The 15,189-nt window shown below is 40.7% G+C and overlaps 1 protein-coding gene across 13 annotated transcripts in view; it reads left to right on the forward strand.

The window, feature by feature from the left end:
- PATJ (PATJ crumbs cell polarity complex component) overlaps nucleotides 1-15,189 on the forward strand; it is a 150,461-nt gene that overhangs the window by 33,080 nt on the left and 102,192 nt on the right. For all 13 annotated transcript variants that reach the window (XM_083846090.1, XM_083846091.1, XM_083846089.1 and 10 more), the window contains 3 exons: nucleotides 953-1,087; nucleotides 3,584-3,748; nucleotides 5,420-5,548. In XM_083846090.1, the coding sequence (XP_083702216.1) occupies nucleotides 953-1,087; nucleotides 3,584-3,748; nucleotides 5,420-5,548 (429 nt within the window). The remainder of the gene's footprint in view (nucleotides 1-952; nucleotides 1,088-3,583; nucleotides 3,749-5,419; nucleotides 5,549-15,189) is intronic.

Here is a 15,189-nt window from a genome sequence, read left to right on the forward strand (position 1 = left end):
TTAGTTGGAATGGTCAGAGCTGAAATTAATTTCTGTCTTCTGAAGTTTTTGATAAACGTCCCTGATATGTGTGTTAATATTGTACAAAACAAATTTTTATAAGTGATGGATCTGTATGCTCGTGGAGATGTCTTAGTGAAGAAAGGCCACAAACTCATAAGCAAGCATGGTTGTGAGGAAATGCCAAGGATCAATGGCTTACTCCTTTGACTTGAATATTCAAAATAAACTGGGGAAACCGAAGGAGAGTCAGTGTTTCAACTTCAGTAATAAAAAGTCAGAAAATTGCTAACCTGAAGGAGCAGATGCTGCTGATTATCTTTACCTCCTCTCCCCAGATTGCCATGATTCCTGCTGTCTTTTCTGGATAATGCATCACTTTTATGCTAGTCTTCCTAATACTATCACAAAGACACTCATGATTGGAGGCTTCCTGGAGGGGGGGAAAAAAAAACTGAGAAAAGGCTAACACAAAGTGATTGATTTTTACATTGCAGAAATAAGGATGCCAGTACTGTTAGATGTTTGCAGGGGGCTCTTCATGGATACTTTTTCTGCCTCAAAAGTAGTGTAGATCCTCAAGGAACAAGACAGCTGATCCTGTTATTATTGACCTAGTATAAAATGGTGCTGACAGAATTTCTGTCAGCTTTGTTGAAACTCACCTTTTGGGTAGGATAGACTTTAGGCGGTACTTGTCTTCCCTGCAGTTTTTCAGTATGCTAACATTATTTAAGAGTACAGTGCAAATTGCCTTTCCCCCAAAGGACTGACCGGTTGTTTTGACTTGTGCAAATGGTTCACAAAGAGAAATGATAGACCCTTGTGGTGTAACACAGATGATGTCAGTTGAAGATTTAATCATTTTTTTGTTTCATTTGGTGAGCTGTTGCATCCTGAACGTGTTTATATTATGATAGATACAGATACTTATTGTCTCATTGTTTGACAGCTATTACCCATCCACACTTTGAGATTAGGAGTTGAGCTTGACACGTTTGATGGGCATCATTACATATCATCAATTGCTTCGGATGGTCCTGCTGCAACACTTGGTCTTCTGCAACTGGAGGATGAGCTTCTAGAGGTAAAAAAAATAAATAAATAAAAAAATAAATAAAAAAAAACCCAACTCTAATATATTCTTTAATCCTTCTTTAAAAGGCTCATATTAATTTTTAGTTTGTCTGCAGTGTGTGAAATAGTTGTATTAAAGAGTTGATTGTGGAAGCAGTTAGAGCAGCAGTCTCTCAGTCGTTTTCTTCACCATTTCATTCCTCCTTTATGGACAAAATGGTGACTTCCCGTGACCTCTTTTCTGAAGAGTTTAATATGATTATCAAGAGTCATAAGGGTAGAGATAATGTATTGAATGTACTTGTATCTGTGATCCTTCAGTCTTTTGAGCAATTTAGCATTAGCTTTTACACTCTACATGGTGGGTAATCTTTCTTAATATTTCTTTCTTAATATTTCTTTCTTAATATTTGTCACTTCTAAAAAATTTACAGCAGTCTCAGAAAGAATGATTCCTGTTAAGCATTATAACTTGGTGGTTGAGTGTTGAAAGACAATCGTGTTCAAGGTAGTACGTCGCTTTGTTTAAATATGTATAAAGAGGTATTGGGACAGCTTTGAAGTTACCAGAATCAGGCCAGACCCATCAGCTCAGGAAAAATATGAAATTAATAGTATTAAAAATATTATCTGTTTTGTGTGTGTATGTATATCTATCAACGTCTCAGACTGCAAATAGTCATTAACATTTCCTGTTGAACACTGTCTCTTAGTGGAATATTTTGAATTTGAGGGTTTTTTTAGTGGATGCAAAGAACATTTAATTGACATCAATGAGAACAGAATTAGGCCTTCTGAAAGATTAATTTGGTAGCTGCACTGCTCTATTGCCTTTACTTGTTGTTCACCATTTAACATCAAAAATTTATACTGATATAAGACCTAAAACATTTTTTTCAGTTATCACTTAATGGAGGAAATCTTGATTCCTGAAGCAAGGGATTAATGGAATGCTGAAAGTGTTGTTTAAATTTCTTGGCCACTAAACAAAAAATTGTATACTAAAAGCAATGTGCTAAAGAGTGCTGCAGAGTAACTTAGGAAACATTAATTGTAGATATTTTAAACAATTTTACTTATTACTGTATGTTTACAATTAAGTTCACAGATATGTTCAGACCTAGTGAGCATACATTTTTTTCTACTCTGTAGCTGGAAAAAAAATAACCAACAAAATAAAAATGTGCTCCAGGGCTAAAGCTATGTATGCCAGGTTTAGCCCAGAGTGTGTTTTTGCAGCCAAGTTATAAATCCCTTTAAGTACGGGTTTGCAATGGAAAAAGTGACAGCCACATTCCCCAAACAAGCAGCTCTACCTGGGCCTGATACAGTCGGGATTAAAATGTGATCAGTACAGGAATTTTCTTTAATATGCAGAAGGTTGAATGCTGATTATTTTTAATGATGTGTTTGAATTATGATAGAAAGCATGGTATTTTCTTTTTTTCTCTAATTTTAGCTAATTTCATGGTGTTCTTTTTTAGGAGTAAATTGCTTCCTTGTGTCCTAGTTTTGCTAGTTGAAATTTCACCGACTCCTATTTGATAGTGCAAGTAACTACAGGGCTGTGGTAACTGAATGGGGTATTTGGCACCTTGTGTGTTTAGAGGCTTATTTCTGGCAGCTTGAAAAGGAGAAATGGGAGTCCCCAAGTCTGCTTGGGAGTGCACAGTAGCTCTTCTCCATCAATCACAATATGCTGAGAAATGCTGGTAACTTTCCACCACACTGCCACTCTCATGCATTAAAAAATCCTTACGCGTAGATACTTCTGTTTAAATAATTAACTAATGGATTAGCCTGATAGCTCAGCAGTTGCTGCAATTCTTACAGGAAAAAAACGTGGCAGTTCATCTTACCATGTTGGAGGCGAGCTACACCACTTTGAATTTTCTCCTTAGCTGGCTTTTAGGAGGAGAGGAACTCTGTGTTTCTCAGAAGTATAAGCTACATTTACACTGTAAAAAGTAGGAAGAAAAGATGGAAAAAAGAGAATATGAAAAACAATGAAGTCTAAAGTGAGATTGTTGTGTGGTCTTGCACAAAACTGAGCCCATCTAAAGCATAGGGAGATCTGTGGTTTCTTGGAAATTTGGAAAATTGAATTTCTCTTTTTAAAGTCCAACAAATGAGCCTAATGCTGAAAAGAAAAAAAGAAAAAGAAGCCCATCAGAGAAATAGGTGAAAATGAAATTACAACACCAGGAAAGGTTTGGAGTAGGAAACGTGGTGAGCAGAAGAGGAGTTGTAGGAAGCTGAAGAGAGCAGAGACATGATGTAGCAGTAGTCACAAGATCTTGCAGATGAAGTTCAACATTTATAGTAATGCATGTGTACTTAAGAAGCATGTGTTAATAACACTATGCAAGCTTTGCTGTAATTCCTCGGTAAAAGTAGATTTTCATATGCAGTTGGGAAAGACAAATACACAAAAAATTAATAAAAGAATCTGGTTGACATCCTTTTAAATAACTTAGTGTGGATGTGTGTTTTCCCTTCTGTGCAGGTAAATGGAGTTCAGCTGTATGGAAAGTCACGCCGTGAGGCAATCACTTTTCTGAAAGAAGTGCCACCTCCATTTACGATGGTTTGCTGTCGGCGACTTTTTGATGATGGCAATGAGTCTCTTTTGGATGAACCCGTTGTGGGAGTTTCACCTCCAGAACAAAAGGTAGACTTCTCATGTCATTCAGTTGGGTATAAGGACAACAACTTTTGTTTTGGGAAAGTGTGTTTCTGTTTTCCTTTTGTTGTTTGATCCAGACTTTTCAACAGTCTTAAACAACATTTCTTAAAATATATTTGTAGTTATACAAGTCGTTTTTGTACTCAGTTGTCATATACAGCTACCTTTGGGCTTGTAAGTGACTGCTGGTGTTTCGGTGAAAGATGGTTCATGTTTGCAGCAGTGTTACTTTTACTGCAGTTTATACAGGTTGGTGATGAGAAACTTCATTGTACTATAAATACAAGGTAGGTAAATCACCAAGCTAGCATGCTGACTGTGTACATCCCATTCATCATTCTTTCACCTAATAGGTGAGTGAGAGCTTTGAATTATATACTAAATCACATCCTTGCCGCCATTAGCTGATTACTTCCATGTTCTGAGTAGTTTTTTTATAGAACTGGAAAAATATTAAATTTAATGTTTCTTTCCATTGCAGAAGCTTTAAAGTCTCAAACTAAAGCTTGACACTTGTAACGGTTGTTCCTATTTATAAAAAGTATTTACACCTTGATTTCTCATCTTTTCTGATGTAATTTCCCGTAAGCTAGGATTTCTGGGAGGAGAGTTAAACATGAAATATGGATGTTTCATGGAAGAGTAGGGTGCACAGTGTCATGCTTTTTTGTAAAAGGCCGTTTTCGTTGCAAACAGAACTTGATCCATCGCAGTTTTTTGACCATGTGTGTTAAAAAACATTTTCTACGTGCAGACTATCAGTTGCATATCTTTGCCATAAGGCAATACTGGATGAACAGAGGTCGTGTTTTCCATAGAGTAGTTTCACAATATTTCTGCTTTCTTTTGACAAAATAACAAGAAGGAGTGCATGTGTGGGGGAAATTCCTTCCTTTTGCCTCATAGTAGTGCTCTGTGTGCTAGGCATATCTGTCCAAAGAAATGAAGTTAAATGCATGAAGTTACGGCTGTAACATTTTTCTCGTGACATACATCGATAGTTTGTAAAGATTATATTGGTAAAATATCACTTAAGTTAAAACATGCATTTTAAGTTAGACAAAAAAGATGTCTTTTTGGAAGATGCGTTTATGAAGCTCTCCTTAAACAGTGAAACTGTGTAACTATACCTCTTTCTCAATTTCTGTGATGAGGTGTAAAAGAAACTTTTTTTTCATACTAAATACTACTTGTATAGTTACAATTTAAGAGTTTGTTGTCTACATATTTATTGCCACAAGTGTCCGATCATCTCTCTAACATCTGGTCTTTCCATAAGCTGACTGTGACTGGTTAAATCTTTTATGCTAAGACATTTATTTTTCCTTTATGCATCTAATGGGACAGCTGAGGTTCATCAACATGTAACAGGTTAGTAAAATTGCTACGACTAATTTGTCTAATACGTAGGTATTCATATGCCAGGTTGGGCTCCAGTGCTCAGAACACGTAGGCATAGGAGCAAGGGAGTGTACAAGGCAGCAAGTTGCAGAAGGTACCGCTATATAAAACTGGATTTGGTGTTCAAAGAAGTTGTAATTCAATAAAAGGTCATATTTTAGGGCATGTATGAGCCATTAATAATAATCAAACTTTTAATAGTGCTTGTAAAGAACTCCAAAGCATAGTATTTGAACTAGAGTTTTTATTTTTCAGGTGAAACCTGAGGAAGACATTAATCCTGAAGAAGAAGAAGGGGAATTAGCGTTATGGTCTCCTGATGTAAAGGTTATTGAACTAGAGAAAGACAAAAATGGCTTAGGATTCAGCATTTTAGACTATCAGGTATACTTTCTATATCACTAAATATTAAAAATTCTGTTGATCCTTTTCTTATATGGTGCCTTAAGGTGTTTTGTAATGTTGATTATTGGGTCAAGTCATCAACTTGGTGCTTGGGCCCCGAAACTCTGTAGGGAAAAGTAGTTTATTTCTAGGCCAACTCTATAAACTATAGTGTACAGCTTATTCAAAACTAGTCTGATTATTGACTGTGATAAAGTGCAAAATTTCTAATCAGACTTTACCTCATAACTCTGAGTTTAATGGCTAAATGTTGGGGGGGATGATTTTTAGTTTGTTTTATTTTGTTTTAACTTGGAATGACTTCTCAGGTGTAGTGCAAAAAAACTTGCTTAGGTATTGCAACGTCACTTATGTACCATATTTAATTAGTCTTTTTCTTTCTGCCCTTGCTGCCCCAAATCGCTTTTATTTATAAATGCAGTGGTAGTCTGCAATCTGTGGTCCCACTCAAGTCGTGGAAAGATTCAGCATTTCAGACATTGAATCAAGCCATAAAAGCAAAACTATCTGATTTCTAAGGAGAGTTTATGAAGTTAAAGTTTTACCATGACTGCCCTTCACAGTCAAAAGTGAACGTCAGGGCTCACAGGTGAATTTGTGTTGCAAACTCAAGTTTCTGTAAAATATAAATTTGCTTTAATGAATTGCTTTAACGTATTAGTATAAGAATAGAGATCGAAGAACCTAATTAACAAGTTTTTCAATTATGCCTCCTTGCTTAAACTATTAAACGGGCATGCTGGAGATGAAGGTAGAATTTTCAGTATTAAAAAAAAAAAAAAGACTTTCAGTAGCCATTTATAGCTTAAAAGTGATTTCTCCAAGAAGAAACATTTTTTGGCAGGTTATATGCTTAGTTGTTAAATTCTTTAGAAATCAACAGAAAAGTGTTTAATTGGGGGAAAATTCTTCCAAAGTTAGTTAATTATTCTTTCCAAAATATTTGCTTCAATTGAATGTACAGAAACTCAAAATCTGAAGTCAGAATGAAATGTTCTTAATTTTTCTAGTCAACAGGATATATTTTTTAACTTCTAACCGTCATACTTGTAAGGAAATAAAACAGTTGGATCACTCTTCATAATAATATACACATCACATCTGAGTGCTGCCTTAACATTGTAGTTCAATAAAATGTATTCAACTGTTCTGCATAAATGTCAAGTGATGTAAAATTCAATTATATTTTTGATACAATAGGACGTGAATTGGGGGTGAATTAAAATAAAAAAATATCTGAAGTATTATGCAAAACCATTAATTCTATATTTTACCAGTGTGATTTAAGATTACTGAAAATAGATCCTGTTAATCATTTTCACTGACACATGTTGTGTTACAGTGCCAGCTTTACTGGAGAGTTGCTAGGAGTCTTTACAGAGCAGTAATACACAGATTTGCTTTTAAGTTCTCATATAATCAGAATTAATGAAGGCTTTAATAACAGGCTTTTTATTTACTTATTCACAGATGCAAATACATGAGCAATGTTGTGATACTTTCAGCTAAATTTAAATATATTCTAATCAATTCTAAATGAGTGGTAAACCACTTAATCTCAGATCTTTATAATTTCAAGACAAGATATTTGTGTATAAAGTATGCTCTTTTGTTTGGGATTTGCCTCTTAGATCTTTTACACTTTTCATCATCTGCAGATTAATTTTTATATAGATATCTGTGGTTGTGTGTGCATTTATGTAAATATATCCATCATATTCTTGAGTGCAGGGCAAAGAAAACAAGTAATTGTCCATGCTAGATTAGAGGGGAGGAAAAATTTGTGTGGTTACTGGGAGACTGTTCAGAATTGCTAAAGCAAGTTTGCTGAGAAGCACAAAATTACAGTGAAGTTTATAATTGTGGTTTAAAGGATCTGGATATCCAACTCTGTTTTTGACTTTTTTTTTTTAATTACCCTTTTAAAAAATAATGAAAGCTTTGAGCCACATACTCTTTGTTTTGTGAAAAGAGATTCAAGGCTTATAGTGGCAAGTACACTGTTTGCACTTATATCCACTGTTCATCTAAAATAAAATCATAGGATTACTCGATGAGCAAATCCAAGATGAATATGCACATGGCTTAGCTTCATGCGTCTAAATGAGGTGCATCAGTGACAAACCAACCCTTTTAGACTCCCACTAGTGTTGGTGGAGGCAGGGTTGGGAAGGAACGACTTTCTGAGAGGTGAGTCTGAGCAGAAGGGCTGTTCTTGGTGCGGAGATTTACACTCAAAGTGATTCTCTCAGTCCGTTACAGAAGCTTAAGGAAACTTTGGTGTTGGGTACGCAGCTCGGAGGGGGTGTGAATATTCAGGGTTTTAAGATCAAAATATTTCTGTAGCTGTTGGTCAAAATGGAACTTCAGAAATAGCAGTAGGACTTCAGAAAGATAGGTAGAAAAACTGTGATGCACTATTATTCTGCCTTACTTCTCACTCCCATCAAGTCATGATGATGCCATCTCTGAAATGCTGTTGCAGTACCGCTGTATACCGGCCCATTTCAGTCACTGCTTGTGAGGGACTGGTGACTGTTACCTGCAGTATTTAAGAACCCCTGAAGCCTGCTCCTCCAGACATGCTTGCGCTGGGGTCTGCTCTGCCAGTGAGCAATGCCAGATGTGCTGCAGAAGTGGAAGAATGCTAATTAGACGCTGGGGTGCTCAGGGTGCCCTGCAAGTATTTTACTACTGCGTTCTCTGAAGCATTTTGAAGCACAAGGCTTTTTACCTTTCCATCTTAATTTTGAGTATAGAACATGATGTGGTGCTGAATGTTCTCCTGGTATACCATTTATACTCTCAGTCATCTGTTTTCTCGAAACGGGCGGCATGCTTGGTGTAAAGGATACCGTGCTTCGGTTGTCTGAAACGCTGCAGTTCACATGTCATGCTCCGAACAAACAGTATTAATGAAAACTCTTAGTGAGGTAGAAGAGGCCTCTGAGTACTTAGAAAACTGAGTGCTGAGATCGAGAAATTATTACTCTGGTATATGAATTTTTAATGGGCTGTCTTTCTAATAATGTTTCATCTATCAAACAAATGATAAGCATGTCCCAAGTGGCTTACAGGATATTCCCAGAAATGCACAAGCATAATTCCAATGCCTATATATTTTAATGAACTAATTACAAATTAATTATACCAATTATGCTAAATCAATGGTATTGCTACTTTGTCCTGTGTTTTCTTTTGTCTGTGTTGAGCGATTTAGGTGCTCAAAACAGAGCTTTCTCCGTTATTTATTTATTAATTAAGGCCCTCTTCAGAGGACTGTTCAGGTGTTCCTAAAACTTTGGGATGCCGTTAGAGACCTAGAATAGACATAGCCTTTTTGTCATGACAGGGTTGTATTTGTGCTGTTCAGCTTCACAGGATCACTGGGTATAAAAAGATCTCTCTTCCTTTTTGCCAGATGTCCGAATTTCTAAATACTTAGCAGGAAATGTTAAAATGTTTGAAATTGGCATCTTGCTAGCAAGGCTAATACTTGCTGAGGGGGGAGGTAGATGGGAAGGGCTGATCTCGGGCTGTGTTTCTTGAAATGATTGCTTTCAATGGATTTTTTTTTTTCCTTCCCACCGTGATGGCTTATTTAAATAACGAGCGTCGAAGAGGTATTAGAATGAAGCCTTCTGTGTATTTTTCTATTGTCACCGCTGTGTTGGGATCTTGTCAAAGCTCTCAGGCAGGGCATTGCTTTTCCTTGATAAAGCCTGGCTGCCGAGCCCGCTGAGGGAGGCCCTGCCGGCAGGCTCGGCCTGCAGCCCGCTTTCTGTGGTGATAAGGCCTCGCGTCGTGCCGCCGGGGACCGAGCAGCAGCCTCCTGGTACGGCTCCACCTCGAGCAGGGACCTGCCCCCCCCCCGGCCATTAAAAAGGTGTGCTGTTCGGTCCTCGGGCCAACTTCTCTCTGAAGTAATATACTCTACCTCCCTTAATTTCCTTGTGATTTCACTTGGAGAAGTTGCTCTCTTTTTCACCTCTTAACTAACTTTTATGTAGTGTTGCTGGCACAGTTAGCGGCAAGCGGGTTTTGATGGTGAGTGAGGGACCCAGTGCGCAGCTTGTAGAGTGCTTTGGGATCATCTGTGATGCAGAGGGCTACGCCAACGGGTTTGAAAGCTTCCAGCTTGTTGGTAACTTCGTCTAGCCTGGAGCTAAACCTCCGAGCCTGCAAGTCAGGAGCTGAGCTGCTGTTATTGAGACCAACCCCTTTTCGTAGAAAGAAGTGAAAATGGAAGAGGGCACGTTGTGCCGGCAGGTTAAATACAGGAGAAATGCCGGATAAAAATGGCTGCGGTCCCAGGGGGTTAGAGTGAGAGGGAAGAAAAATCACACAAGATGAAGACTTTAAGAGAGAAAAGCGATCCCATTAGTATAAAGGGTACTTTGTGTAGCCCTGAAATAGTGTTTAGCAAAGACCTGGTGCACGCAGGCAAACGGTTCCTGTCAGTGATGTTTTACAGAAATATTGGAAAAACCACAGGTAGCTGAGTCACAGATTTCTTGAGGCAGTATTGACCAGAAGGCAACTTGAATGGTCTGATGAGCTTTTATCAAATTAAACAAAAAGCTGAATGGACTTTATGTGGAGCTTAATTTACTGTGCTTTGAAGTCAGAGTATTTTAAAGCAGCTGTTAAAGCAGCTAGAAGTGTGTGAAACTAGAGAGGACGAGGTTCAGAGCGGAGAGGGCTGACATTTGATGTGGCTTGTAGGATCGCTTGGGAGATGCTGTGCTTGGAGGGCAAGTCCCCGAGTACCCGGCTGCCCCAGAGACCTGGCGGTCAGGAGCTCATGGGGTCACCCGTGCTGAGGTGGGTGTAAATATCTGCACATCCATGCCGGCAGTAACAGGCACGTCCACACCGTGGGCTTCGTGCTACCCAGACCTGAAGCAGCATGAAGTGTGCCTGCCTTCTCCTCCCGGGTCAGTGCTTACCGGGTTTTTACTGTGATCTGACTACAGGGACTCCACAGCTGCCTTATTCCTGGGGTTGTCTTCATTATCATGGTTTTTTTCTTACTGTCGAACTGAAGTCTTTCTCGCTGCACATTCAGCAGGTTCTGTTCTGCCCTTTTCCCAGGGAGCATGGGAAACGATCGTTTTCTTTTTACAACAAAATCGCTGCGCAGTCATTCACAACAGGAAGTGAAGCAATTTAAGTGTCTCTAAATATCTTTTTTTGCTTCTTATACCCCAAACAAACAGACTCCAGATGTAGAGTTACAAAAAGGCAAACTGACTTATTTGTGGAAGGTGGTATCCAACCAGATTTTTTTTCCTATTTTGGACCGTCCAGCAGCGAGATGCAGGCTGGAATGTTTGGACAAGTCGCTGCCTAAACATTTGCTCTCTTGTGATAATTTGAGCTTTGTCTGTCTTGTGATAAGTTTGTCATGAACAAAGCAGCATATTCATGTCCTTGTTAAGCACATTTTCACCTGATCATGTGATGGAAACCTGTGGCTCACTTGCAAAAGCTGCACAGCTGTATTAAAAAGCAGTTTTACAATGGCTATCAGCTTGGTACTGGGGAAACTGATAAAGGCAGCTTTTCTCCCATCTCTACAACCCATCCACATTCATTAACATCAAAGTTCTGTAAGCCTCAGTACCAACTGTGTTGGTACTCATCTCACGGAGGATTTGCTTCTCTCCCCCTATGGGAAAGTTCTGCATCCTTTAAATCATATTAAGCTGCTTCATTTGTAAAATGATTCTTAATAGTGTGCCATGTATTGAATTCAATGTAGCTTTTAGAAAAATTCTCTTGGAGTTCAGCTTAAATACTACTTTTCAGGACTGAAGAGCTGGTGAATGCAGCTGAGCACATTCCTGGTGAAGTTTCTAGGATGTTCATGATTAGTGGTTTCCAAACCTCAGTACGGCAGCACTGAAGGCGTTGGGAGAGCAGAAACCACGTTAATAAGAAATCAAAGAGACTGTGTATCTCAGCGTGAGATACAGACAGATGCGCAGGAATACATTGCTTGGGTAGGTAGAGAAGCTGAAGAACTGGGATGCAGGAAGGCATGTTAGGGCTTGGGCATGCCCTGAAGTTGGGCTGGAGGGAATCATCAGTCTGATTTTGGGTGAGAAGGTAGGAAGGGATCCCGTGCACGGAGCGGCGTGGCGTGTCCTAGGGGTGACGCTCCTGCACAGAGCCCGTCTGTTGTGAGCTGCAACAGCCACTGCTGGGAACAATACCTGAGTGTGCAGAGAGAGCAGAGTGTTACTTAGAACATCTGTTTTTCTTTGGGTTGTCACATATCCTTGAAGTAAATACTGAGCAGTATTATTATTAACCTTTAGAAATGTTTTCCCTGTTCCCCCGAATTCTACCAATCTGGTTGTTCTTTTTCATTTCCTGCTAGAAAGAATAGCGTTTAATAAAAACAAAAAACCCCAAACCAAAGAAATTCATTATTATTCCACAGATGTCTTCTGCCTGCAAGAGAAGCAGAGTACTTAAAGGGCCAAAACTGTAGTTAAAGTTTCTATAAAACACTTAGCAAATCTCACCAAGGGTAAGATAATGTAGATGAAACTAGGGGAAACTATGTGATGGAGGGCTGCTTAACTAAAAGCTGTGCTAGCCTTTCAGTAAGCGTGTGGAGATGGAGGAGCAGCAGGCACGTAAAAACTCAACCCAGCCAGCTCAGAGTCTCGCTCTGAACTTTCGAGATCGAGGTGTGTGTTGGTGCCGATGGGTAAGCGTGAAGAACTCTGAAAGCTTGTGGAAGCTGTGAGGTATTCTGTTTTCTTAATGCCTCACCCTTCTGGGAGGTGCTGCTCCACAAATCCAAATAGTACTGTTGCGCTTAGAGTTTTTCCTGTCCTCCCCTGGTTTCCCCAGTAGCCTTAAAATTCCCTGCAGCCTTTTTCCCACCCTTCTGTCTTCTCCACCATCCATGCTGTCGCTAGTCTTCTTTGGCCACTGTCACTGTCCGCAACCCCTTGTTGGAGGAAGAAATCAAACAAACAAAAAACCCCAAACAAAGCCTACCACCACCAGCCTGTCCTGTCTCCCTACTTTTCTTTTGAAGCTCTTTCTGTAGCAAATTTTCCGTAATTCATGTTTTTTGCTGTCTAGGATGCAAGGTCTCCATGTGGAGAGCTCTGCTTGGTTTGACAATGTGTGCTGCGCTGCCACGGGCTGTTAGCGGGGCTGAGGTCACTGTGCCTACCTGTGGAGCTGCCTGCTTGGCTGTCTGGGTGGATTTTTAGACTATCCAGGTGGATTTTTAGTTCAGGGATTGTTTGAATCCGAAAGCTGGTCAAGCTCAGAGCATGTATTAAGTCCGTTGGCTGCAGGTTATGCAGGTTACGACTCTTTCCCTTGGCACGGTGGTATTTTTCTTTATTCCCACACATCTCTCTCCCTTTTATCTCATCACACAGTGGCTTTCTTCCATTTCCTTATGAGTTCAGGGTTTTTTTTCCCTTATCTCAGTGGCTTTTCCCTGTAGTCAGCATTCAGTGTGTTTTTTGTTTTTTTTCTGGAGATGGAAGTCTGAAAGTCTGAGGTATTAGGAGACTAATGAATGTAATCCCTGTGACTTTAGCTGTGTTGAGAGCAAATATGAAAGGTGGATGAAACCCCAGGTTGATTGAAAAGTTTGATAAATTAAAAGATAGCGACGTGCACGTGAGCCCACCGCACAGTGCCGCTTTCAAAACTGCCGTAGTCAGTGCCTATCTTTCATCTTTTCAATTCGAGAAGAACAGCAGTGAGCAAGCTCTCTTTCTTCTGGCCGTTCCCCGGGGACACTCGTCCTGGCTGCAGCCTGGGTGAACTGCCGAGGAGCTCTAGCTGTGCCGTGCCCGCTGGCCCCAACGGATGGATGGACAGACGGATGGACGCGCTGAGCGGTCTCTGGCCACCGTGCTCGTTCTTGCTGCAGAGCACCTGGACGACTTCAGGTCACTGATGGTGAAAGCCCGCTGCGGGGAAACCCCTGGAGCCACCTACTCCTATTTTCCTGTTCTCTCTTCTCCTTTGGGTGTGGCTCGGGTTTGCTTTTTGTTTTTTCCCCCTCTGTGGATTCCTGCTTCTTTGCTGACACTTCCCACAACGGAGGTTTTGATTAATGCTGGCTGTCCCCTAAAGCTTCTGCAATACTTTGCCTTATTCCCTCTCTGCAGATCAATAAACACTTACGTTTTATTTCCAGTGCTTTGCCTTACATCAGAACAAAGTTCAGTCTTCTTCCTTGGCTGCCTTTCTGTGTCGGTGTGAGCGCAGCACGCCAGCTTGTGTTCCTGTGGCACAGCCAGCGGCCGCTCGCGCTGCGTGGGCCTCTCCCGAAGCAGTCCTGCTCGATTCAGTCTCGTGTGAGTGGAAGTGGCAGAAACAAGTCTTAAACACTTTGTGTTTCCATGTGCTTGCCCACGGTATCTCGAATTCCCTGGTTGTTGGCCGCAGTGTGAAGCACGGTGGGTGTAACAAAAACTAGCTGAGCACTTACTCAGGGATGGTTTGGGGTTTGGTTTGGGGTTTTTTTAGGCGTTGAGTACCTTTGGCAGTTCTGAAGACCAGCTCCTGTAAATCTGCAGAAGTGAATGAACAGAAGGTTTGAACTGGGGGTCTCAAGCCCAAATTGAGGCCATGTTAAGGAGGGGATTGGACCTCACTCACACCTGGTTCCACCTCTTCTCTGTTCCAGTATGGAAGTACTTAAAGGCTTGGAGAAGGGTGCAGGTTGGTTCTTTCTGGACTCCTGCGCCCAGCTGACTGTCGGTGTGCGTTTGTGGAGGGGGTTCTGCAGTGCGGTGAGTGGCACTTGGCAAAACGAGGGCCTGGATGAGTACTGGGAGTAGTTTCATTACACTGAGCATACAGGTAAATGATTTCATGCGCTTCGTTGTGCCTGATAGTAAGATGAACATCGAAGGCACTCGTCTGGTCCTCGTGGTTGTTGATGTCTGTGTGTTCCTCATGCAGCATGCTGCAGTGCTGTGCTGCGGAGTCTTTCAGTCTGCTATCGTACTCAAGTGCAGACTGGAGAGTTTTAAATATGTATATGTATGTTAGACCTGGAAGTGGTCCCATGCAAAATGTAATGAAGCTGGGTTGCTCTGACCTCTGAGCTCTAACATGTGTTTGTTTTGGCGCTCTCGCAAAAACCTGCAGTATACAAATTGGCACTTGTAAAATTGTTCAGATAAATCAAAATTGGTACAGGGAAAAAAAGTTTCAAACTGTTTCTTTTGGGATTCTTTGCCATGCTATTTTTGATGTGTGTTTTCAGAGGAGTGTTTGTGTGGCAGCAGGCAGTTTGTTGCTTGAAGAAAGCTAAAATATTCTAGGAAGTCAGGCGAGCTGAATTTAGATCTTGCACGGTGCCAAAACTAATATAGCCTGCAAGTGAGTGAGAGTGACTTTGTGCAGTAAATGTCAGTCACCCGCGGCTTTGTCTTACATTTTCATATGAGCCTTTAAAGAAGAAAAACACAAACAAAACCCCAGAAAATGTGGTAGCTGCTTACAGCCAGTCGAGTCGCAGCACAGCTGGCCCCCGGCGCCCTGCTCCTGGCTGGGTGCTCGGGGTGGGCGCCCTGGGCTGGGCCGGCCTGCAGTGCCCTCTGGGGGCTGCTGCAGAAACCTCT

The sequence above is a fragment of the Anser anser genome (assembly GCF_964211835.1).
Source record: "Anser anser genome assembly, chromosome: 8".
NCBI lineage: Eukaryota > Metazoa > Chordata > Aves > Anseriformes > Anatidae > Anser > Anser anser.